At 41.4% G+C, this 25,507-nt stretch overlaps 3 protein-coding genes across 3 annotated transcripts in view; 2 read left to right on the top strand and 1 right to left on the bottom strand.

The window, feature by feature from the left end:
• Window positions 1-25,507, bottom strand: part of LOC308093377 (retinal-specific phospholipid-transporting ATPase ABCA4-like) — a gene marked incomplete at both ends in the record, with an annotated part of 116,530 nt that overhangs the window by 42,328 nt on the left and 48,695 nt on the right. The window contains 6 exons of the mRNA XM_080439713.1: window positions 11,288-11,469; window positions 12,065-12,202; window positions 13,168-13,307; window positions 21,807-21,938; window positions 22,882-23,059; window positions 25,463-25,507. The exon at window positions 25,463-25,507 is cut by the window's right edge and continues 168 nt beyond it. Of these exons, the coding sequence (XP_080295839.1) occupies window positions 11,288-11,469; window positions 12,065-12,202; window positions 13,168-13,307; window positions 21,807-21,938; window positions 22,882-23,059; window positions 25,463-25,507 (815 nt within the window). The remainder of the gene's footprint in view (window positions 1-11,287; window positions 11,470-12,064; window positions 12,203-13,167; window positions 13,308-21,806; window positions 21,939-22,881; window positions 23,060-25,462) is intronic.
• Window positions 14,870-16,042, top strand: LOC308092769 (protein IWS1 homolog; the record flags this gene model as incomplete). The annotated part of the gene is made up of 1 exon (XM_080438871.1): window positions 14,870-16,042. One exon carries the CDS (start codon window positions 14,870-14,872, stop codon window positions 16,040-16,042), a length of 1,173 nt encoding a protein of 390 aa, XP_080294997.1.
• On the top strand, window positions 18,467-19,639 carry LOC308092768 (protein IWS1 homolog; the record flags this gene model as incomplete). The annotated part of the gene is made up of 1 exon (XM_080438870.1): window positions 18,467-19,639. The coding sequence occupies one exon, from the start codon at window positions 18,467-18,469 to the stop codon at window positions 19,637-19,639; it is 1,173 nt and encodes a 390-aa protein (XP_080294996.1).

Below are 25,507 nucleotides of genomic sequence, written 5' to 3'. Positions count from 1 at the left end.
CATAAAGCGACATATTAGCACATTTACGTAATGACAATATTCTTCTGTAATTATATTATACATTCTTAGGTTGGGACGCCAGGATAAACGATCACTAGCGTCCCTAATGCTAAAAATTATGCTTCCGAAATCTCTTGATGTCGATTCCGCAAAAAGGATAGTTATTCACCACCCTCTCTGTGCCAAACAAAGCAGAAGCCCTTTTTAATGATTTTTGCACAGTTCCTCACTAAGACCATAGTGACCATACATCTCAGTCATGGTTGTAGAAATAGTGTTGTGAAATATTATATATTTTTAACTTTTGTGCGTAGTTTTAGTGTCCAAAACGCATTGTGTAGGTCAGAGTTATGCAACACCGTTAGTGTGACCTATAGTTTGATAATTGAGATGGTTAGAGAGATCATCTTCCCAGCAGGAATTTAACTCTTTTAGTATTTATCTAGTAGGTTTCTAATAAATAGAAGCCCCCTAACAATGTTGAAAATAAAATGTAATCGTCCTGCATGGAACAGTACTTTTATACTGACCATAATGAACAGCAAAGACATGACTCCTGGGAAATGTCTGATCTGGAGGGATGTTAGCTAGAAGTGATGGCATTTGTTAACTGTTCTTATTCTAATACTCTTCCCTGTGCCAATCATGGGCCTAGATCAGTGGTTCTCAAACTTTTTTTTTTCAAGGACTCAAACCATAACCATCAGTTACAGAACTGAGGGTCTATTTTGGAAGACCCTCTTTAAGAATCACTGGCCATGATCATCTTTTCATAAAGCAATATTTTAACACATTTATGTGATGAGAATATTCCTCTGTAATTATATTATACATTCTTAGGTTGGGACGCCAGGATAAACGATCACTAGCGTCCCTAATGCTAAAAATTATGCTTCCGAAATCTCTTGATGTCGATTCCGCAAAAAGGATAGTTATTCACCACCCACTCTGTGCCAAACAAAGCAGAAGCCCTTTATAATGATTTTTGCACAGTTCCTCACTAAGACCATAGTGACCATACATCTCAGTCATGGTTGTAGAAATAGTGTTGTGAAATATTATATATTTTTAACTTTTGTGCGTAGTTTTAGTGTCCAAAACGCATTGTGTAGGTCAGAGTTATGCAACACCGTTAGTGTGACCTATAGTTTGATAATTGAGATGGTTAGAGAGATCATCTTTCCAGCAGGAATTTAACTCTTTTAGTATTTATCTAGTAGGTTTCTAATAAATAGAAGCCCCCTAACAATGTTGAAAATAAAATGTAATCGTCCTGCATGGAACAGTACTTTTATACTGACCATAATGAACAGCAAAGACATGACTCCTGGGAAATGTCTGATCTGGAGGGATGTTAGCTAGAAGTGATGGCATTTGTTAACTGTTCTTATTCTAATACTCTTCCCTGTGCCAATCATGGGCCTAGATCAGTGGTTCTCAAACTTTTTTTTTTCAAGGACTCAAACCATAACCATCAGTTACAGAACTGAGGGTCTATTTTGGAAGACCCTCTTTAAGAATCACTGGCCAAGATCATCTTTTCATAAAGCAATATTTTAACACATTTATGTGATGAGAATATTCCTCTGTAATTATATTATACATTCTTAGGTTGGGACGCCAGGATAAACGATCACTAGCGTCCCTAATGCTAAAAATTATGCTTCCGAAATCTCTTGATGTCGATTCCGCAAAAAGGATAGTTATTCACCACTCTCTCTGTGCCAAACAAAGCAGAAGCCCTTTTTAATGATGTGTGTACAGTTCCTCACTAAGACCATAGTGACCATACATCTCAGTCATGGTTGTAGAAATAGTGTTGTGAAATATTATATATTTTTTACTTTTGTGCGTAGTTTTAGTGTCCAAAACGCATTGTGTAGGTCAGAGTTATGCAACACCGTTAGTGTGACCTATAGTTTGATAATTGAGATAGTTAGAGAGATCATCTTTCCAGCAGGAATTTAACTCTTTTAGTATTTATCTAGTAGGTTTCTAATAAATAGAAGCCCCCTAACAATGTTGAAAACAAGATGTAACTGTCCTGCATTAATCAAGTGGGCTGACAATAATTAACAGCAAAGACATGACTGGGAAATGTCTGATCTGGAGGGATGTTATCTAGAAGTGATGGCATTTGTTAACGCTTCTTTTACTCTTCCCTGTGCCAATCATGGGCCTAGATCAGTGGTTCTGAAACAAAAAAAATTCAGGAACTCCCACCATAACACTCAGTTACAGAACTGAGGGTCTATTTTGGAAGACCCTCATGGAACGCTTTAAGAATCACTGGCCATGATCATCTTTTCATAAAGCAACATTTTAACACATTTATGTGATGACAATATTCTTCTATAATTATATTAAACATCCTTAGGTTGGGACGCCAGGATAAACGATCACTAGCGTCCCTAATGCTAAAAAATATGCTTCCAAAATCTCTTGATGTCGATTCCGCAAAAAGGATAGTTATTCACCACCCTCTCTGTGCCAAAGAAAGCAGAAGCCCTATTTAATGATTTGTGTACAGTTCCTCACTAAGACCATAGTGACCATACATCTCAGTCATGGTTGTAGAAATAGTGTTGTGAAATGTTATGTATTTTTTTACTTTTGTGCGTAGTTTTAGTGTCCAAAACGCATTGTGTAGGTCAGAGTTATGCAACACCGTTAGTGTGACCTATAGTTTGATAATTGAGATGGTTAGAGAGATCATCTTCCCAGCAGGAATTTAACTCTTTTAGTATTTATTTAGTAGGTTTCTAATAAATAGAAGCCCCCCAACAGTGTTGAAGATAAGATGTAAGTGATCTGTATGAAACAGTACAGGTGAGCTAACCATAATGAGCAGCAGAGACATTAATCCTGGGAAATGTCTTATCTGGAGGGATGTTATCTATAAGTGATGGCATTTGTTAACTGTTCTTATACTCTTCCCTGTGCCAATCATGGGTCTAGATCAGTGGTTCTCAAACATTTTATTTTCAAGGACTCCCACCATAACCCTCAGTTACAGACCTGAGGGTCTATTTTGGAAGCCCCTCATGGAACGCTTTAAGAATCACTGGCAATTTTCATAACACAATATTTTATTTATTTGATGACAATATTCATCTGTAATTATATTATACATTCTTAGGTTGGGACGCCAGGATAAACGATCACTAGCGTCCCTAATGTTAAAAGATTATGCTTCCAAAATCTCTTGAGGTCGATTCCGCAAAAAGGATAGTTATTCACCACCCTCTCTGAGAAAATCAAAGCAGAAGCCCTTTTTAATGATTTGTGTACAGTTCCTCACTAAGACCATAGTGAACCTACATCTCAGTCATGGTTGTCGAAATAGTGTCGTGAAATGTTATGTATTTTTTTACTTTTGTGCGTAGTTTTAGTGTCCAAAACACATTGTGTCGGTCAGAGTTATGCAACACCGTTAGTGTGACCTATAGTTTGATAATTGAGATGGTTAGAGAGATCATTTTTCCAGCAGGAATTTAACTCTTTTAGTATTTATCTAGTACAGTAGGTGTCTAATAAATAGATGCCCCCAAACGATGTTGAAAACAAGATATAACTGTCCTGCATTAAACAGGTGGGCTGACTATAATGAGCAGCAAAGACATTATTCCTGGTAAATGTCTGACCTGGAGGGATATTAGCTAGAATTGTAAAAATATGAATTCAAAGTACGAAGGCACAAATGCGAATTCTCGTATGTCAGGCAGAAACCAACTATATCCAAAATATAAACTTTTCATAAAGAGCAAAAAAAAAGAACTTATTTTTAAAACAACACAACACTGCCTCATCAAAGTTGGTATGGTGACTTTATATGGCATTTGTTAACTATTCTTTTACTCTTCCCTGTGCCAATCATGGGCCTAGATCAGTGGTTCTCAAACTTTTTTTTTCAGGGACTCCCACCATAACCCTCAGTTACAGAACTGAGGGTCTATTTTGGAAGACCCTCATGGAACGCTTTCAGAATCACTGGCCATGATCATCTTTTCATAAAGCGACATATTAGCACATTTACGTGATGACAATATTCTTCTGTAATTATATTATACATTCTTAGGTTGGGACGCCAGGATAAACGATCACTAGCGTCCCTAATGCTAAAAATTATGCTTCCGAAATCTCTTGATGTCGATTCCGCAAAAAGGATAGTTATTCACCACCCTCTCTGTGCCAAACAAAGCAGAAGCCCTTTTTAATGATTTGTGCAAAGTTCCTAACTAAGACCATAGTGACCATACATCTCAGTCATGGTTGTAGAAATAGTGTTGTGAAATATATATTTTTTACTTTTGTGTGTAGTTTTAGTGTCCAAAACGCATTGTGTACAGTAGGTCAGAGTTATGCAACACCGTTAGTGTGACCTATAGTTTGATAATTGAGATGGTTAGAGAGATCATCTTTCCAGCAGGAATTTAACTCTTTTAGTATTTATCTAGTAGGTTTCTAATAAATAGAAGCCCCCTAACAATGTTGAAAATAAAATGTAATCGTCTTGCATGAAACAGTACTTTTGTGCTGACCATAATGAACAGCAAAGACATGACTCCTGGGAAATGTCTGATCTGGAGGGATGTTATCTAGAAGTGATGGCATTTGTTAACTCTTCTTTTACTCTTCCCTGTGCCAATCATGGGCCTAGATCAGTGGTTCTCAAACTTTTTTTTTTCAAGGACTCACACCATAACCATCAGTTACAGAACTGAGGGTCTATTTTGGAAGACCCTCTTTAAGAATCACTGGCCATGATCATCTTTTCATAAAGCAATATTTTAACACATTTGTGTGATGAGAATATTCCTCTGTAATTATATTATACATTCTTAGGTTGGGACGCCAGGATAAACGATCACTAGCGTCCCTAATGCTAAAAATTATGCTTCCGAAATCTCTTGATGTCGATTCCGCAAAAAGGATAGTTATTCACCACCCTCTCTGTGCAAAACAAAGCAGAAGCCCTTTTTAATGATTAGTGCACAGTTCCTCACTAAGACCATAGTGACCATACATCTCAGTCATGGTTGTAGAAATAGTGTTGTGAAATATTATATATTTTTTACTTTTGTGCGTAGTTTTAGTGTCCAAAACACATTGTGTAGGTCAGAGTTATGCAACACCGTTAGTGTGACCTATAGTTTGATAATTGAGATGGTTAGAGAGATCATCTTTCCAGCAGGAATTTAACTCTTTTAGTATTTATCTAGTAGGTTTCTAATAAATAGAAGCCCCCTAACAATGTTGAAAATAAAATGTAATCGTCTTGCATGAAACAGTACTTTTGTGCTGACCATAATGAACAGCAAAGACATGACTCCTGGGAAATGTCTGATCTGGAGGGATGTTATCTAGAAGTGATGGCATTTGTTAACTGTTCTTATTCTTATACTCTTCCCTGTGCCAATCATGGGCCTAGATCAGTGGTTCTCAAACTTTTTTTTTTCAAGGACTCACACCATAACCATCAGTTACAGAACTGAGGGTCTATTTTGGAAGACCATCTTTAAGAATCACTGGCCATGATCATCTTTTCATAAAGCAATATTTTAACACATTTATGTGATGAGAATATTCCTCTGTAATTATATTATACATTCTTAGGTTGGGACGCCAGGATAAACGATCACTAGCGTCCCTAATGCTAAAAATTATGCTTCCGAAATCTCTTGATGTCGATTCCGCAAGAAGGATAGTTATTCACCACCCTCTCTGTGCCAAACAAAGCAGAAGCCCTTTTTAATGATTAGTGCACAGTTCCTCACTAAGACCATAGTGACCATACATCTCAGTCATGGTTGTAGAAATAGTGTTGTGAAATATTATATATTTTTTACTTTTGTGCGTAGTTTTAGTGTCCAAAACACATTGTGTAGGTCAGAGTTATGCAACACCGTTAGTGTGACCTATAGTTTGATAATTGAGATGGTTAGAGAGATCATCTTTCCAGCAGGAATTTAACTCTTTTAGTATTTATCTAGTAGGTTTCTAATAAATAGAAGCCCCTTAACAATGTTGAAAATAAAATTTAATTGTCCTGCATGAAACAGTACTTTTGTGCTGACCATAATGAACAGCAAAACATGACTCCTGGGAAATGTCTGATCTGGAGGGATGTTATCTAGAAGTGATGGCATTTGTTAACTGTTCTTATTCTTATACTCTTCCCTGTCCCAATCATGGGCCTAGATCAGTGGTTCTCAAACTTTTTTTTTTCAAGGACTCACACCATAACCCTCAGTTACAGAACTGAGGGTCTATTTTGGACAACCCGATCTCCAGAGATTACCGTAACATTGCACGGAACGAGTGCACTTCATTCCGTGGATAGCCGCCTCGGAACTCCCGAATTGCGTGCATATGGTACGGCGCTCCCTTTGTGACAACCATTTCGGAGGCGCGCAGTCACAGGCGAACTGTCACCCCGTGAAGGACCACCGAGGGAGCTAAGGCGACCGAGTTGCCGTCCTGAACGGTGGGACGTTCGCCTGTGCCTACTCAGCGCCGTTTGAGTTATGTACCGATAGGCACAGAATCGTATTTTTTTTTGTGGGGACTGCTCTGCTTCCGGGTTTTTCCGGGTTGCGACTGGTTACGCCCACCGTGGGACTCGCCGTACATATGCACGCAATTCGGGAGTTCCGAGGCGGCTATCCACGGAATGAAGTGCACTCGTTCCGTGCAATGTTACGGTAATCTCTGGAGATCAGGCTGATTTTGGAAGACCCTCTTTAAGAATCACTGGCCATGATCATCTTTTCATAAAGCAATATTTTAACACATTTATGTGATGAGAATATTCCTCTGTAATTATATTATACAGGTTGGGACGCCAGGATAAACGATCACTAGCGTCCCTAATGCTAAAAATTATGCTTCCGAAATCTCTTGATGTTGATACCGCAAAAAGGATAGTTTTTCACCACCCTCTCTGTGCTAAACAAAGCAGAAGCCCTTTTTAATGGTTTGTCTACAGTTCCTCACTAAGACTATAGCGAACATACATCTCAGTCATGGTTGTTGAAAGAGTGTCATTCAATACAGAACTGCAGAACGGTTCCTTTTCAATATACACGTGTAGAAAAATAAAACATAGGGCATATCAAGCGATTAGTTAGTTTATGTGTATCGCCAGGAAACGCCTCAGAAATGCAACATTTTTGACCAGTGCAGCAGAGAGCGTCATGGGTAATGTGGTATAACCAGGTTGGTGTTCATTGGCTGCTGTGCGGCTGCTAATTCCCAAAGTCTTGTTTAATATATAATAGCCTTCACACACAATTATCTCCGATTGATGACAGTGCATTTGGGCTTCCTGACTAAACTAGTCCAAATCTGCATTTGTATGATATTACAGAAATACATATTAGAGAATAGTAATACTGTACATCCAGGCTCCGGGTGAGGGCACCAAATCCTTTAGAAAAATATTGCCATTACATTTAAATGTATTTATTGTCCAAATGTTCAATCAATGAATCAAATCATATCGAAAATAACATTTATTCAGTCAAAACAGTGAATTGTGACCTTAGTTAGGAATCAGAAACTACACACTGTGGTACTGCGGGAAAGAAAGCCCAGTGGGACCAACGCTGTTGGTCTCCTAGAGCAGGGGTCTTCACCAGCAGAGAGAGACGAAGCAGGAACCCCAACTACATACTGAATATTGAGTGAAATTGTGTTACATATTATGCTTTTTTTTCTTTTTCTTTTTTTAAGAAAGTCCGCCATGCAACTTCATGAGAGGCTTTCAAAGCTAGCTCACCATATTTAGCTGATTCTTGTCTGCTGAGAGGTTTGAGACTAACTCGGAACTATTCTACAGGTTTTTCTTTTAAGTGACTATGAGTGACTATTAGCATATCGTCGGTGTCCAGCCGGGACCAGCTAACTCCATTTTCTTTTCTTTTTTTTTTTTTCATAAATCAACGCTATTGAACCCCCTCTACATCTGTGTACCGTAAATTTCGGACTATAAGCCGCGACTTTTTCCCCATTTTTCGACCCTGCGGCTTATATAACGGTGCGGCTTATCTATGGATTTTTACAGCTAACGGCCACTAGGGGACCTCCTAAATCTATGGATTTTACACCCGCGGCTTATAGTCCAGTGCGGCTTATATATGTACAAATCATTCAATTTAGCTGCTGCGGCTTATATTCAGGTGCGGCTTATAGTGCGAAAATTACGGTAATTTTTTTTTAAATAATAACATATGAAAAGTATTAAAAAGCGCCTCTGACGAAAACTCCTAACTCCATTGGACCCTCAAACTGTCCGTCAAAAACAAACAACTCCCCCCTCCTCTCAGGCTCTCAGAGAAGCTCTGCTCTGTATGAGGCAGACAGGGAGAAGATTTTTCAATGCTTTTGGGAGAACATAAACTGGGAAGAGAAGAGAATGTATGTGCAAGGTTTGATAGATGTCACCCCAGTAAAGAGGAGAAGGGTGTCTTCACAAAGGTCATCTGCTCGTGTTTTCTTTTTAAATGTTAATGGACAGAGAATGAGTGTGTGCAGGAGTTTGTTTCAAACATCTCCAAGAGCTCAAGGAGATCATGCCAAAAGACTTTCACAGCTTTTATGACAATCTAAAGCACTAAGAAACACCCACCACACACACGCAACACACAACACACAACAGTGTGATAATAAAATGTTGATAGGTATATGATAGGTAAATTCAACTGTGGTTGTTATTGTTAGTGCTGTAGGCTACAGATTTGATAGGCTACAGATTCTATTTTTCATGAATGTATTTTGTATTTATATGCCATTTATTTATTGTTGGTGTGCTATGATTGCTTTTGTTAAATACATGATTGAGTATTGAGGCAGAATTGTTTGTTGCACTCAACTGTAGAAGAACAACAGTGGTAACAGTTAGATCCATGGAATGCATGTTAAAATAAAAGTTGTTTAAGTACAGAATTCAGCTTGATCTATACTTAGTATATGAGGATGGCGCTCACCATAAATAGCTGATCTCCAAGCTCACAATGCGTTGTGATGTGTTGTGAGCTTTGAGATCCATTGCCAGCGACAAAACCTCCTAACTCCACTTGCGCTGGATTTGTGTTTGGACAAAACTCCTAACTCCACTTGAGCTGGATTTGGGTAAAGTGGTGATAATATAATGACACATGCAAGTATCTGATAATATATAAAGTCACAATACCAAGTTTGATGAGGCAGTATTGCTTTGTTTTAAAAAATATAAGGTTTTCTTCATTTTCAGAAAGATATTTTTTGTTTCATTTCCTGAACAATTACCATTTTGGATTTAGCTGGTTCCGGCCGGACAGCAGAGATATCATACAGTAGCTATATATCTGCTGCTATGCTTACTCATGCACCTTTATGTCTTACCTCAGGTACTTACCGCACCTTATGTCTTACCTCAGGTACTTAACGCACCTTATGTCTTACCTCAGGTATACTTTCGTCACCGGATAGATATCCGGTAGGCTACCATGTGTAAATATGAAGATAATTTGTTTGTTCCCTTTGCCCCCCCTCCTTTCTTCCATTTCTCTTATGGAAATAACGATGGAGCTTGCACAAAAACAAATTTCACCCACTGTTTTACACCTGTAAACCCGTGATGTGACAATAAAGTTTATTCTGATGCGTGGCCTTGAAGTGATGTTGCAGCTTTGATGGCTTCATAGATTTGTTTGACACCACTCTCATATGTGTATTTTAATTTTTTTTATGAGTTTGGTTTGTATTGTGTATTTTAACGCTATGAATTGGGGGTAATTCCCTTAGGCAAACTCTGCATCGATGCTGACTTACGCAAAGGGTGCATAAAGAGCTCTGCCAGACTTACCAATTTCAAGCTGGACAGTGCTCAAGGACACTAATCATGTATCAAGTACATTACTGAAAACCTTTGTCAGACGATGAGGATGGGATTTTGAACACACGCATGACGCAGAGCACAATGGATTAGCAGTCCACCGCCGTAACCACTCCACCACCTTGTCTACTGTAATGGTACTCATGTACACTGTACTTACTGTGCAGTAGAGGTCTGACAGTCAGCTGCGATGTTTTGTAGTGGATAATAAGCCCTGAGTGTAAAACTTTCATCACCTACATTCTATTGACATTTTATAGTGTATAATGAGGACTGTATCTGCACCTACACACGCAGAGCACAATGGACTAGCAGTCCGTCCAACACACAGATGACTGTCAGACTTCTACTGTACACTGAGTACAGTACATCAGTGAAGTTACAGTAGACGAGGTGGCCGAGTGGTTAAGGCGATGGACTGCTAATCCATTGTGCTCTGCACGCGTGGGTTCGAATCCCATCCTCGTCGTCTGACACAGGTTTTCAATTTTTACACGATAAGATTACCTTCTGCACACATAGTAGCTGAGTTTGTAGGCAGTTGGAGAGAGTCAATCAGCTGTGAGTTTGTAGATCTGATATGATAAGCATGTGGCACCAGCGTGTGTGTACTGTAGTCACTGCAAATGCCTTGTGGTGAAAATATTGACTTCTGGAATTTATGACAAAAATGAACAAAACTTTTGCTAACTTTAAACAACCGTATTAATCCCACTATAGTGGCAATTAGTTTGGACCTCCTTCCTGGTTTTTACGACAGCAAACTGTAACACTGCCCTCAACCTCACATCAGTGTTGCCATGTCTGCTTATTATAAGCAACTTTGGGCTTCTTTTTCTGTTCAGTTGCTTGTATTTGCGGCATGCAGTTTTTTGGGCTTGTTTCTAGTAAGTAGTTGCTTATTTTGGGCTTGCTGTGTAATGTTGTTTAAACCATTTTAATGCCAAGGCCCCCCAAATTAATATGAAAATATCTTATGCCAGGGACCCCAATACAACACAATACCCAGTGCCAGCCAAAAATTCATAGTAAAAAAAAGTGCTCAGGAGCCGAGATACAGCCTTTTTCAGTAAAAGTGAATGGAGCAGCAAATCTTCAAATGATGATATCTTGGGTTCTGAACGTTTTTTTCCCCCATTTCCCCGCCCCTTATTTTTTCAAAAACACGTCAAACACGTCATTGGCACGTTGCGCCATAGCGGTAAAACACATCAAACACTTCAATGGCACTCAATGAGTTAAAAAACGAAATCTGCCACAACACTTCGCGTTGTAGATACTTAGCCGATGCATATAGGTTAAGTGCTCATGTGGCCTAGGTCTGTTTTTATAGACCTGGTTGCTTATTTATCTTGCAAAATCTGGCAACACTGCCTCCCATCCTTCCTCGCCAGGTATTTGTTGGCTCACCTCTTGTCTCTTGCGGTCCTTCATGCGTCGCACCAGGGTGAGGTAGAAGCCCACGCCGAAGCAGTTCTTGAGGAAGAGCGGCGAGCCGCTGCAGTGCAGCTGGCCTTTAGAGATGATGGCTATGCGGTCGCTCAGCAGGTCGGCCTCGTCCATGTGATGAGTGGACAGGATCACCGTACGACCTGTGGACAGTGGTGGACGGGACACGGGGGGCAGTACTTGAGTCAAAGTAAGTATAGATACAACTGGTACAACTAGTGCAGTGGTTCTCAAACCTTTTCATGTCAAGGACCCCCAAAATGATATGTATTTGGCTGCGGAACCCCATCTAAAAAATATTTTGTGCCAGGGATTTTTCAAAAATAGCAGATCTTCAAGCTCATAGCGTGGCACTCGGTGCCACGCTTTATCTGCTATTTTTGAATAGCCAAAGTATAAAATATGGTTAAAGTGGTTAAAATGATTGTGACGCTATATTAACTAATTTTGCTGGGGACCCCCTGGTACCCCCCCCCCCCAAGGACCCCTGGGGGTCCCCGGACCCCACTTTGAGAACCAACAAACTAGTGGGTCCAAATACTATGGACTCTACTGTCAGTTGATTAAAGGAAGGACATTGTTTACGCTGTGAGGCGTTGTGAGCTTGTAGAGCTGCTATTTTCGCTAATGTTCCCCTAGAATAGGGATGCTAGGGTTCAAGTGGTTAATGTAAAAATAAAAAATCCTATCACACAAAGATCTGGAGGCCCCCTTGAAGTAACTCTGAGGTGTTTTTACCTGCTCGGTACTTCAGCAGGAGGTCCCAGATGGAGCGTCTGGAGTAGGGGTCTACTCCTGACGTAGGCTCGTCCAGGATCACGATCTGTGAACCTCCAACAAACGCCATGGCAACAGACAGCTTCCTCTGCATCCCACCTGGTATACCGTTTAAAAAGACACATCACTGAGTAAAAGTACAAAAGTATTGGCATCAAAATATACTTAAAGTACCAAAAAAAAATGTTTGAAAATAGCAGATCTACAAGCTCACAACGTGTCGCGATGCAACACGTTGTGAGCTTGTAGGTCGGCTATTTTCATGTAGGTTAATCGAATAATCAAAAGGCTTACAGTATACATCATCGAATTAATAAATTCAATCGGATTTTGACTAATTCAATTAGTCGTATCCACTTAAGCCCTGCATTATGCTTTGTTGTACATTATGATCGGTGTGCACAAATTGCGGAAATGGACGATCCACACGTTGTCTTGCTGTCATGGCTTCAGAGTGGTAGCGGCTGACTGAAGTTACAGCCACAGAAGAAGTTACGCATTTTATTTTTTTCTCCAGCTAGAATATTCACCTTTACAGACAGAAGTGCTATTGACATATTGGCAGGGGCACTTTGTTCAAGGTCATTTTGATAATGCCTGCCCTGCACATCCTGGTACACTAGTATCCCTAAGATCCTTAGGAAGGAGCTACAGAACTCGCAAAAAACATCTCCTCCATAAAGAGCTGGTTGAATAGCAGCTGGACTTATAACCATCAATCAGTTGAGTTGTTGCAGGTTCCCTATATACAGTACCTATGTTGTTGTGTTGTTTTTACTACTTTAGTTATCTAGTCAATTGGAAATTGTATGAATGTATTTATTGATTTTACTTCTCTGTATGTCTCTGCTATCCTTATCTATATTTATCCTTTTGACAGATAGGTGTGTAAAAATATGTTCATTGTATATGCGGGCAGGGTATTGATTTATGGGCATTTTAAAATTCCAATTCGCTTATCGCTTGCAGACAGACACACACACACACACACACACACACACACACACACACACACACACACACACACACACGCGCACACGCGCACACACACACACACGTCATACCTGAAAGGTTCTGGGCCTCGTCATCTCTCTTGTGTGGCAGCCCGAGGTCCTCCAACATGTTCTCCACCTCCTTCTGCGCCTCCTCCTGCGATTGGCCCTTCAGCAGGGCATAGAACAGGATGTGCTCTGCCACTGTGAGACTATGAGAGATAACACACAAGTTTACCCATTTAGATCAGAGGTTCTCAAACTTTTTCATGTCAAGGACCCCCAAAATCATATGTATTTAGCCAAGGACCCCCATCTCACCATTTTTCAGAAAGAGCAGGTCTACAAGCTCATAGCGCGGCACTCGGTGCCGCGCTATGAGCTTGTATATCTGCTATTTTTTAATAGACAAAGTATACAAAAATGATTAAAGTGGTTAAAATGATTGTGACGCTATGTTAACCTATTTAACTGGGGACCCCCTGGTACGCCGCCAAGGACCCCTGGGGGTCCCCGGACCCCACTTTGAGAACCAATGATTTAGATAACCTAAGGCCCATTCTACAAATGCCATCTAAATCAGTAGCTCTCAAACTTTTTTTGTGCCCAGGAACCCAATTGATATGTACTTGATATGTACTTGTACAATTCTAAAATGACACAGATGCTTTCCCGGTTTTAATGGGTTAATAGGTTAATACATCCACAGACAGACAATCAATTGCATTATCCTGACTCATAATACTTATATTCACACTTACACACTCATCACTGAGCCCTAAACAAGGACCAAAAGTGCAAGGTCATAGGCCTTGTAAACACTATAAACACCCCTTTCTGCTCACAACAGAGGAATGTTTTGATTCTCTTTATTCTTTCCCCTGGCATATATTGCACTTGCACTACTAAGTAGTAAGTAGGTCGGAGAGGCTTATCGTTGGTATCAGCCAGAGGCGCCAGAGTTTATCCCCGTTTCACACTCTCCAGTGCTGCTAAAGGTTTTTTCCTTTACTTGTCTAATAGGCATGTAACGACTTGGTGACAACCTGGTGACAATTTAAATCGATTTAATAAAAAAATTATCGCGATGCAAAAAGCAGAGGGCGTAACAAAAAAAAGAGATCTTTGTAAGAAAATTGACCAAAAAATGAGTTCAGTCATTTGCTACTGTATTGAAAAGAGGATAAGATAAAACACAGTATTGTAAAAAATAAAAAATAATAAAAAGAAAAGAAAATACTGGATTTGTGTAAGAGAAATAATAAAAAAGTTTTTTCGGTCATTTGTCTGGAAAATAAATTTGTGTTTAAAAAATCGTATCGTGAACCTAGTATCGTGATTCAAATCGTATCTAGGAGTTGATACAGGCTTGTATGAAGGTTAATACTGCATATTTAGAGTTATAAACTGAAGTTATAATCTGATTCTGAATTTACACCTGAGTGTCACATGTTGATTGATTAGGTCAGATGACGAGCTGGGGGACACCTGAGTGTCACATGTTGATTGATTAGATCAGATGAGTAGCTGGGGGACAGTGGCTATACTGTTTAGAACAGTGCTAAAGCCTGTGTTTCCACCTTTAAGACAATACACAAGTCACATGATTAATCAACAGAAGGTTACACCCACATGGGTAGACCAAACCGATATAAATGGAGTGGATGCTCACTATCAGGACGAAGTGTTCTACACATGCACCAGTGTTACTAGTTACCAGGGAGTTATTGCTGCGTTCGTCATTTTCCATTGCGAGCTCCGAGAAACTGAAGCAATGAAGAGGATCAGAGCGGTGTCAGGCGGCTCTGACAAGAGCATGGCCGCCAAGCTGAGGAAGTTGGGCTCCTACAGCAAGGATGAGGCGAGGAGGAACACCGGCCAGAACGAATATGAGAAGACGCAGTTTGGCAGCGACAGTGAATCAGGAGGAGAAGACCAAGAAGAGAGAATGATCGCAGACATCTTTGGAGAGTCTGGTGATGAGCAAGAGGAGTTTACAGGCTTCAAACAGGAGAAGCTGGAGGGAGAGCAGAAGACGGAGGATGACTCTGGCAGAGGTGGTAAAGACCTCAGCTTCATGTCAGACTTTGATCTGATGTTGGCTCGTAAGAAGGCCCAGCGCGGCAGGAGGAGGAAGCAAAGAGACGGAGAAACCTTCATCAGCGACGCCGACGACGCGGTCAGCGCCATGATCATCAATATGAACGAGGCCGCAGAGGAGGACAGAACGCTCAACGCTCAGAAGAAAACAGCGCTGAAGAAGTTGACCCTGCTGCCTGTCATTGTCATGCACCTGAAGAAACAGGGTCTGAAGGACACCTTCATAGACAATGGAGTGATGACTGCCATTAGAGAGTGGCTCAGTCCTCTGCCAGACAAGAGCCTCCCAGCACTACAAATCAGAAAGGAACTACTGGGGATTCTACAGGAACTGCCCAGTGTGAGTCAGGAGACGTTGAAACACAGTGGGATTGGACATGCCGTCCTGTTCCTCTACAAACACCCCAAAGAGGCCAGATCCAACAAGGATCTGGCACTCAAACTCATCAACGGGTGGTCACGGCTCATATTTGGCCTGACGTCCAACTACAAAGGGATGACGAAAGAGGAGAGACAGGAGAGAGACCTCAACCAGCAGATGCCTCAGAAAATGAATTCAAGTTCTGGAGGTCAGACTCCTCGTAGAGACCTGGAGAAGCAGCTTAATGGAGAAGAGGAAGCGTTGAGACCAGGTGATCCAGGCTTTTGTGACCGGGCCCGGGTTCCCATGCGGTCTAACAAAACCTACGTGATCCGACCCAAATGTAACAAAGAAGTGGAGTCCGCCAGGGGTCCATTAAAGAAAGGTGTGTCTCGCGTCGACAAACAGTTTCGTCGTTTTCGACATCCGGCGAAGACGGGTCACGCCGTGAAGATCAGCGTGCAGGGGAACCACATGCCACTCTGATGAAGATCAGCGTGCAGGGGAACCACATGCCACTCTGATGAAGATCAGCGTGCAGGGGAACCACATGAGGGAGTTCCCCTGCACCCCCCCCCCCACTTTTCTTTCTGCCCTGACTCCCACTCCCCCATTGTTGTACATATAGTGTTATTATTGCTTTGACTCTCACCCCCCCCCCCCCATTGTTGTACATACTGTATTATTTTTCCCCTGCTTTTTTTGTTTTAGTTTTAGTTTGTACATATAGTGATATTCTTTTCTTCTTTTTTTTCTGTATTCTTTTTGTGATGATACTTGAACTGTTGGTGCCACTATATATGACTATGAATTGAATACCAAGGACCTCAATGGAAACAAGACCGCAAGGACTTTTTTGAACTGACCTTTTAGACAAAGTATTTTAAATGTAACTGTGCTGTTTTACATTTTTGCCTAATAAAATATTCAATCAATCAATCAATCTTGAGTTGAGTGAATCGTTACATGCCTATTGTCTAACCATTTAAACTTTAAATACTTTGTTGACTGGGGCCCCCCAGGGTCCGATACTTGGCCCCCGCCCTTTTCTACAGGAACACAAGTTTACCCATTTAGATCAGTGGTTCTCAAACTTTTTCATGTCAAGGACCCCCAAAAGGATATGTATTTCGCCACGGACAAATATTTTGTTCCAGGGACCCCCCAGAAGCAAAGATTAGAGTTACAAATGTTGGCTTTAAAAATATATATATTCAAAGATTTGCGAAAACGTTCATGAATTTTCAAAAATAGCAGATCTACAAGGTCATAGCCAAAGTATACAAAAATGATTAAAGTGGTTAAAATGATTGTGACGCTATGTTAACCTATTTAACTGGGGACCCCCTGGTACCCCGCCAAGGACCCCTGGGGGTCCCCGGACCCCACTTTGAGAACCAATGATTTAGATAACCTAAGGCCCATTCTACAAATGCCTTCTAAATCAGTAGCTCTCAAACTTTTTTTGTGCCAAGGAACCCAATTGATACGTACTTGATATGTAACTTATGTTGTTATTATACAGTAGAGCTCAAATCTAAAATGACACAGATGCTTTCCCGCTTTTAACCCATTAAGACCGGGAAAGCATCTGTCATTTTTTATTTTAACCACTTTAACCGTTATCTTATACTTTGGCTATTAAAAATAGCAGCTATACAAGCATCATAGCGCGGCACTGAGTGCCACGGCCACGCTATGAGCTTGTAGATTTGCTATTTTTTTTAAAAATCATAAAAATGTGTAACTTTAATCTTTGCTTCTGGTGGATTCTACAAATGCCTTCTAAATCCTAACAGTTTTTGAAAAAAACTTATGTTGCTATAATCAGTGGTTCTGTCAAGGGCCACCCAAAATGATATGTATTTGGCCGTGGACCCCCCATCTCAAAATATGTTGTTCCAGGGACCCCCCCCAGAAGCAAAGATTTGAGTTAAAAATGTTCGCTTTAAAAAATATATATATATTCAAAGATTTGCACAAAGTTTCACGATAAAAAAAAAAAAGCAGATCTACAAGCTCACAGCACGGCACTCGGTGCCGCGCTATGAGCTTGTAGATCTGCTATTTTTGAATAGCCAAAGTATAAAATAATGGTTAAAGCGGTTATACAGATGCGTTCCCGGTTTTAATGGGTTAATAGGTTAATAAATCGACAGACAGACAATCAATTGCATTATCCTGACTCATAATACTTATATTCACACGCGATGCAAAAAGCAGAGGGCGTAACAAAAAAAAGAGAATAAAATACAGGATCTTTGTAAGAAAATTGACCAAACAAGAGTTCAGTCATTTGCTACTGTATTGAAAAGAGGATAAGAGAAAACACAGTATTGTAAAAAAAAAAAAGAAGAAAAGAAAAGAAAAGAAAATACTGGATTTGTGTAAGAGAAATAATAAAAAAGTTTTTTCGTCATTTTGTCTGGAAGTTTATTTTGTGTTTAAAAAATCGTATCGTGAACCTAGTATCGTGATTCAAATCGTATCTAGGAGTTGATACAGGCTTGTATGAAGGTTAATACTGCATATTTAGAGTTATAAACTGAAGTTATAATCTGATTCTGAATTTACACCCGAGTGTCACATGTTGATTGATTAGGTCAGATGACGAGCTGGGGGACACCTGAGTGTCACATGTTGATTGATAAGATCAGATGAGTAGCTGGGGGACAGTGGCTACTGTTTAGAACAGTGCTAAAGCCCGTGTTTCCACATTTAAGACAATACACAAGTCACATGATTAATCAACAGAAGGTTACACCCATATGGGTAGACCAAACCGATATAAATGGAGTGGATGCTCACTATCAGGACGAAGTGTTCTACACATGCACCAGTGTTACTAGTTACCAGGGAGTTATTGCTGCGTTCGTCATTTTCCATTGCGAGCTCCGAGAAACTGAAGCAATGAAGAGGATCAGAGCGGTGTCAGGCGGCTCTGACAAGAGCATGGCCGCCAAGCTGAGGAAGTTGGGCTCCTACAGCAAGGATGAGGCGAGGAGGAACACCGACCAGAACGAATATGAGAAGACGCAGTTTGACAGCGACAGTGAATCAGGAGGAGAAGACCAAGAAGAGAAAATGATCGCAGACATCTTTGGAGAGTCTGGTGATGAGCAAGAGGAGTTTACAGGCTTCAAACAGGAGAAGCTGGAGGGAGAGCAGAAGACGGAGGAAGACTCTGGCAGAGGTGGTAAAGACCTCAGCTTCATGTCAGACTTTGACCTGATGTTGGCTCGTAAGAAGGCCCAGCGCGGCAGGAGGAGGAAGCAAAGAGACGGAGAAACCTTCATCAGCGACGCCGACGACGTGGTCAGCGCCATGATTATCAATATGAACGAGGCCGCAGAGGAGGACAGAACGCTCAACGCTCAGAGGAAAACAGCGCTGAAGAAGTTGACCCTGCTGCCTGTCATTGTCAGGCACCTGAAGAAACAGGGTCTGAAGGACACCTTCATAGACAATGGAGTGATGACTGCCATTAGAGAGTGGCTCAGTCCTCTGCCAGACAAGAGCCTCCCAGCACTACAAATCAGAAAGGAACTACTGGGGATTCTACAGGAACTGCCCAGTGTGAGTCAGGAGACGTTGAAACACAGTGGGATTGGACATGCCGTCCTGTTCCTCTACAAACACCCCAAAGAGGCCAGATCCAACAAGGATCTGGCACTCAAACTCATCAACGGGTGGTCGCGGCTCATCTTTGGCCTGACGTCCAACTACAAAGGGATGACGAAAGAGGAGAGACAGGAGAGGGACCTCAACCAGCAGATGCCTCAGAAAATAAATTCAAGTTCTGGAGGTCAGACTCCTCGTAGAGACCTGGAGAAGCAGCTTAATGGAGAAGAGGAAGCGTTGAGACCAGGTGATCCAGGCTTCTGTGACCGGGCCCGGGTTCCCATGCGGTCTAACAAAACCTACGTGATCCGACCCAAATGTAACAAAGAAGTGGAGTCCGCCAGGGGTCCATTAAAGAAAGGTGTGTCTCGCGTCGACAAACAGTTTCGTCGTTTTCGACATCCGGCGAAGACGGGTCACGCCGTGAAGATCAGCGTGCAGGGGAACCACATGCCACTCTGATGAAGATCAGCGTGCAGGGGAACCACATGCCACTCTGATGAAGATCAGCGTGCAGGGGAACCACATGCCACTCTGATGAGCCAACGTTCATTTCCCTTGTTTTCTTTTTAGCGTTTTTTATTTTTTAGTTATTTCACAGCAATCCAAAAAAAACGCCCCCCTCCCTCCCTCTCCCCCTTCCTCCCTCTCCCCCTTTGTTCTTTTAGTTGGTTGTACAGGAGGCCAAAAAATGAGGTAGTACCATTTTCCCCGTTAGATAGACACCCCCCCCCACTTTTCTTTCTGCTCTGACTCCCACTCCTCCATTGTTGTACATATAGTGTTATTATTGCTTTGACTCTCACCCCCCCCCCCCCATTGTTGTACATACTGTATTATTTTTCCCCTGCTTTTTTTGTTTTAGTTTTAGTTTGTACATATAGTGATATTCTTTTCTTCTTTTTTTTTCTGTATTCTTTTTGTGATGATATTTGAACTGTTGGTGCCACTATATATGACTATGAATTGAATACCAAGGACCTCAATGGAAACAAGACCGCAAGGACTTTTTTGAACGGACCTTTTAGACAAAGTATTTTAAATGTAACTGTGCTGTTCTACATTTTTGCCTAATAAAATATTCAATCAATCAATCTTGAGTTGAGTGAATCGTTACATGCCTATTGTCTAACCATTTAAACTTTAAATACTTTGTTGACTGGGGCCCCCCAGGGTCCGATACTTGGCCCCCGCCCTTTTCCCTCTACACGCCAAAATCTCTTCACCAGAAATAGCCGATCTACAGCTCACGACACGTCGCGAAAACGTGACATGTTGTGAGCTTGTAGATCTGTTATTTTCACCAAATGTTCGCCCCGAATAGGGACGCTCAGTGACAGCGTGTTATAACTATGAGAGTGAAGACACTAGCGCTGACTCCCATTGTAAGAATGGAATCCGGAAATGCTCTGTCTATCTCAACGTGAATCTCTGAAGACAGAGTCAGAGCTACGCAGCTGAAAATTCAAAGGAAAAAAACAGCAGAGAAGGCGCTGTTTTTTGGGCGGTGAAACCGCCCCTATAAGTGAGGTTTGGATATTTGTACAACAAATCCTGCGCTGTGATTGGCCAAAAATGTACAAGTGAGGTTTGGATATTTGTACAACAAACCCTGCACCGTGATTGGCCAATCACAGTCTATTCAGGACTGTGATTGGCCAGTGTCACAACATGACACATGTGCATAGCCCTATATAAGAAACCATAACTTAAAAAAAAACATAAATTAGTTTTTTTTAAGTTATGGTTTCTTCCATCATAAAGAGTGTTTCAATAATTGTATTAATTTTTTGTACATGATTGGTTGACTCCATTCAGTATTGTGATTAGCTAGCAAGACACCGCCCACTTCACACAGGGTGTGATTTTTCCTTTTCTTTTGACTATGGGTTGACCCAGATTGATCTCAATGAGGAAGTTCCAATGTTTGGAACTACAACCCATAGCGGCCCGCTTTGCGGCGAGATCTAAGCGTGACGCGACTCTCTCTTATACAGCTCTGGGGACGCTATAGGGTCCATGTGGTCAACCTGTATTATACCCATATATATTATATCTTGTTAAAGATTTTTTTTTTTTGCATGGTCTGCTGAGGATGCCACACCAACATTCTGCTGCTTGAGAGTGAGTGAAAAATAAACCTTCTTGAATCTTTGAATCATTGGTTCTCAAAGTGGGGTCACCCCCCAGGGGTCCTTGGAGGGGAGGCGGGGGGGGGGGGGTACCAAGGGGTCCCCAGCAAAATGTGTTAATATAGCGTTACAATAATTTTAACCACTTTATCCATATTTTATACTTTGGTTATAAAAAAATAGCAGCTATACAAGCTCACAGTGCGTCACTTTGTGCCACACTGTGAGCTTGTAGATCTGCTATTTTTGAAAAATCGTGAAATTTTGGATTAGGAAACACTGCCGCGCCAGCGGAAACACTGGTGCTGTTAAAGCACTGCCGCTGTTTTAACTCAAATCTTTGCTTCTGGAGGTCCCTGGCACAAAATATCTTTTAGATGGATGTCCGCAGCCAAATACATATCATTTTGGGGGTCCTTGACACGGAAAAAGTGCCTTTGAATCATCCTCTCTCAGACTGACACATGACAACAATCCAACGACAAAGTGAAACTGACTGTTTGAAGAGGATGTTGTGCTGAGGGCAGGTGCCCATGGAGGTGCGGATGACGTCCATGTCGGTCCTGATGTCTCTTCCGTTGATGTAGGCCGTGCCAGATGTAGGCGGATACAGGCCAGTCAGAATGGACCTGCAGGGGAGGACAAGAACATTTATTTATATAACCTTGGGGTCAGGAGTCAGGACCCCATGTTGGGGGGGGGCCCACAGATCAGAAAACATACACAACATTTACTGTTACAGTATGGTTCAAACTGAGAAGCAAACAACAATCACAATGTGTATTTTATGTTGTGTGTTTTTTTTTTTTTTTATAGTTTTTGGAGTGTCAAATCACAGAGCAAGCAACACAGTCCTACTGAAGTGGTTCACAACCTTTTCAGGCCGTGACCCCCAAAATATTTTTTTCAACTGGGGACCCCCCAAAATAACCATATTTGAACTGGGGACCCCCCCCCCACCCCGATAAGCATTTGGAAGTGTAGGAGTTGAGGCCTTACATATGCATTATGTTCCACAGATAAACATTGTGAAAAATAGCAGATCTACAGGCATTGTGCAATTTTTGCTTCTTTCTTATATTATTTGACAATTTGGCCAATGTTTGAGCAGTTTTTATAGTATAGTTTGTTGATACATTTTGATGCAGTAATTGTCTTTTTCTTTTCTTTCTTTCTTTTTTTTTGAGGTATTAAAAAGGTCTTAAAGGTCTGTCATCTGGGGACCCCCCCCCCAAATCATGTGGGGACCCTGTGGGTCTCGACCCACAGGTTGAGAACCACTGGCCTACTGTGCTACAGAAGTTATATTAGCTGGCTCACAAGAGCAGCTTGAGTTCTGTCTCCCCAAGGAAAGTAGAACAAAAACGGTTTGTTTGGCTCACTGAGAAGTATAATCAATACGAACTGAACACATGATTTCCCTGTGTTTTAAAATACTGCGGTCAGTGGAATGTTCCGGGGGAATTCAGCACGACAGCCTAGCAGCAGCCCGTTGCGAAACTTCAACCGTGGGTGGAAATTCTGAGTAAACAGCTTTGCGGCGGCTTAAGAGATTTGAGATGGCCCTCTCACATGGTGGTGGTCTTGCCAGCCCCGTTGTGTCCCAGGAAAGAGGTGATCTGGCCCTCGTAGAACGTGATGCTGAGGTGGTCGACGGCCGGACGAGAGCTTCCGGGGAACACTTTGACCAGGTCTTGGATCTGAACGCCCATCACAAGCCCCTCTGGGTCGGGCTCGAAGAGCAACATGCCTGGGGAGCACAGGAAAGGATGCAATCTGAATGTTGTTGTTGTTGGTGGTGGGGAGCTGTTAGGGGTTAAGGCGCCTTGCTCAAGGACACTTTGACACATAGACTGCATGGGCGAGGCCACGGGTCATACCGCTGACCTTTACGATTCCCGGACAGACCGCCTCTCTCTACCCACTCATCTGCAGCCGCCCTCTTTTCTGCCTTAGATGATATACTTGGTCAGGATTGTTTTTTTTCCACAAGGCTTACACAATGGTTCTGGAGTTAAATACACACCAGTATAGGCTAGGATATAAAATAGATTCATTTAAATAACCTCATGTCTCATGATCAACCGGAACAATGTCTCTGGGCGGTGAGAACAACCTAAACAAAAAGGGTGGATTTGGAGTGGAAATAGTCTACTGTATTGCATTCATCCCCCGCTGTTGTAATAATACAACATTTGTATTTTATCAAAAAAAATCATAAATCATTTATAAATCAGTTATTTTTTCACCTAAACATCATCATTGGATTCTATTGTTTAGTCTTGCAATGTCATTAGCCAGGATATTTGCATATAAATACCCCCCACAGAGGCAGGAAACGTCACAACTTGAAAATCCTTGAAGGAAGAAAAATCTATTTTTCACTGGACAGGATTTCTCACAAAAAAATAAGTAAAATGTCTGTAATAATTTTTTGGGTGATCATTAGAATGTCTAGAACATGTACATATGTTATTATTGTGAAAGATATAAAGATAATGTAAATTAGAGCATGCTTTATGTTACAGTGTGGTAGCGAATAGCTTGTAACCAATCGTACTCGAAGACAAATATACTGCATTAACTTATAACATTTCATTGCCTATAATGTTTTAGCAAAACATTTTGGTAATGTTTGTGATTAGCAATCAGTGTATGGTAATTGTTCATATGGGAGTCGCCCAGTTAAGACTCTCTCATCATTGTTCATGTGATGGGTTTTGGGGATTGCCCACTTACAGCCATCCTCAATCCCTTTGTTAGGCTAAGCACCATCAGTGATGATGGTGCTTAGCCTTTGTGAGGATAAGCAAAGCACAATAGGTTGGCCACACAGTATTGTGTGACTTGTGAAATATGTACCTGCAGTGAGATGTGCTACTAATGTACTAAAGGTATTTCTTTATTTTCATTTCAGAATAACACAAGCAAGGAGAGAGCCTCGCTTCACTGCAAGGGATGTGTTGGATATTGTAATGAATGGAGAGAGTGATGTGAACACCGACTAAAATCAAAATTCTTAACAAATATGGCTTATTGATGTTATTATTCATAATGTACTGTTCTGAGGCCAAATATTATTCATAATGTATACTGTTCTGAGCCCAAATAATAAACCATAACCATATAAATTAACCCTTAAGTCGGTTTAGTGAAGTATATAGACATGTGCCATGTTATTCTGACAGTGAGTAAAAATGGCCTATAGGAAATTCTGCTACCCGTTAGGGTCCCACCGCACTTTTATTTTACCTCTGGGGCGGAATCTGCCAATGCTTTGTCAATGCAAATGCGTGGATTCATGCAAGAGCGGATCTTTCCGCATGTTGCGCAGACCTTGCGTTTATCCGCTTTACACGACTTGTCCATTTGAAGCATATAACTGCTGGAGGCAGGAGCTGATTTTCCCCCTCTGCCCAATCGGGTGAGTCGAAGGCGGACCGTCCCGAGACACAGGAAGCACCATGGTGCTCAAGGCAGAAGGCGGTGCGGGCTACGGGGAGGGTCCTGAAAGTGAGTGACAGGTGCGTCACTCCCGTTTTTTAGAATCCGCTGGCTGCAAAAAACTGTGGCCGCGCACAACCTGCGTTTAACATGACCATGTTTTGGTGGGAGCGTGGGAGCGTGCCCTTAGACGTAATATTACAACATTTCAATAAAACCTTACGAAAACCTTTTTTTTTTAAAAACATTATATTTTCCTCTACAAAGTACTCCTACAACACCATCTGAAAGGTTGATTTTTTTTTTTTGCAAGTAGAAATATATCCGGGTCTTGCAGGGTTAAGGATAATTCTGTTTCCATGTGTGGAATGACTTTATAAGGGAAATGTCATTTGTCACAGACACAGAAATTCCTTAACCCATTACGACCTGAGGCCGATTCTAAAAAATGTCAAGGACCGCCAAAATGATATGTATTTGGCCCGCGGACCCCCATCTCAAAATATTGTGTTCCAGGGACCCCCCAGAAGCAAATATTTGAGTTACAAATGTTCGCTTTAAAAAACACACATTTTCACGTTTTTTCAAGAATAGCAGATCTACAAGCTCATAGCGCAGCACTCGGTGCCACGCTATGAGCTTGTATATCTGCTATTTTTGAATAGCCAAAGGTGGTCTTAATGGGTTAAACCAGAACATGAGAATGAACCTGTAGTCTGTGGGTCGTTGAGCTCCTCGTCCTGAACAGGCTCCT

The sequence above is a fragment of the Gymnoscopelus braueri genome (assembly GCF_963280865.1).
Source record: "Gymnoscopelus braueri genome assembly, chromosome: 10".
NCBI classification, from domain to species: domain Eukaryota; kingdom Metazoa; phylum Chordata; class Actinopteri; order Myctophiformes; family Myctophidae; genus Gymnoscopelus; species Gymnoscopelus braueri.
The sequence above is the reverse complement of the archived record's forward strand: the minus strand, read 5'-3'. Positions and strand labels throughout refer to the sequence as shown.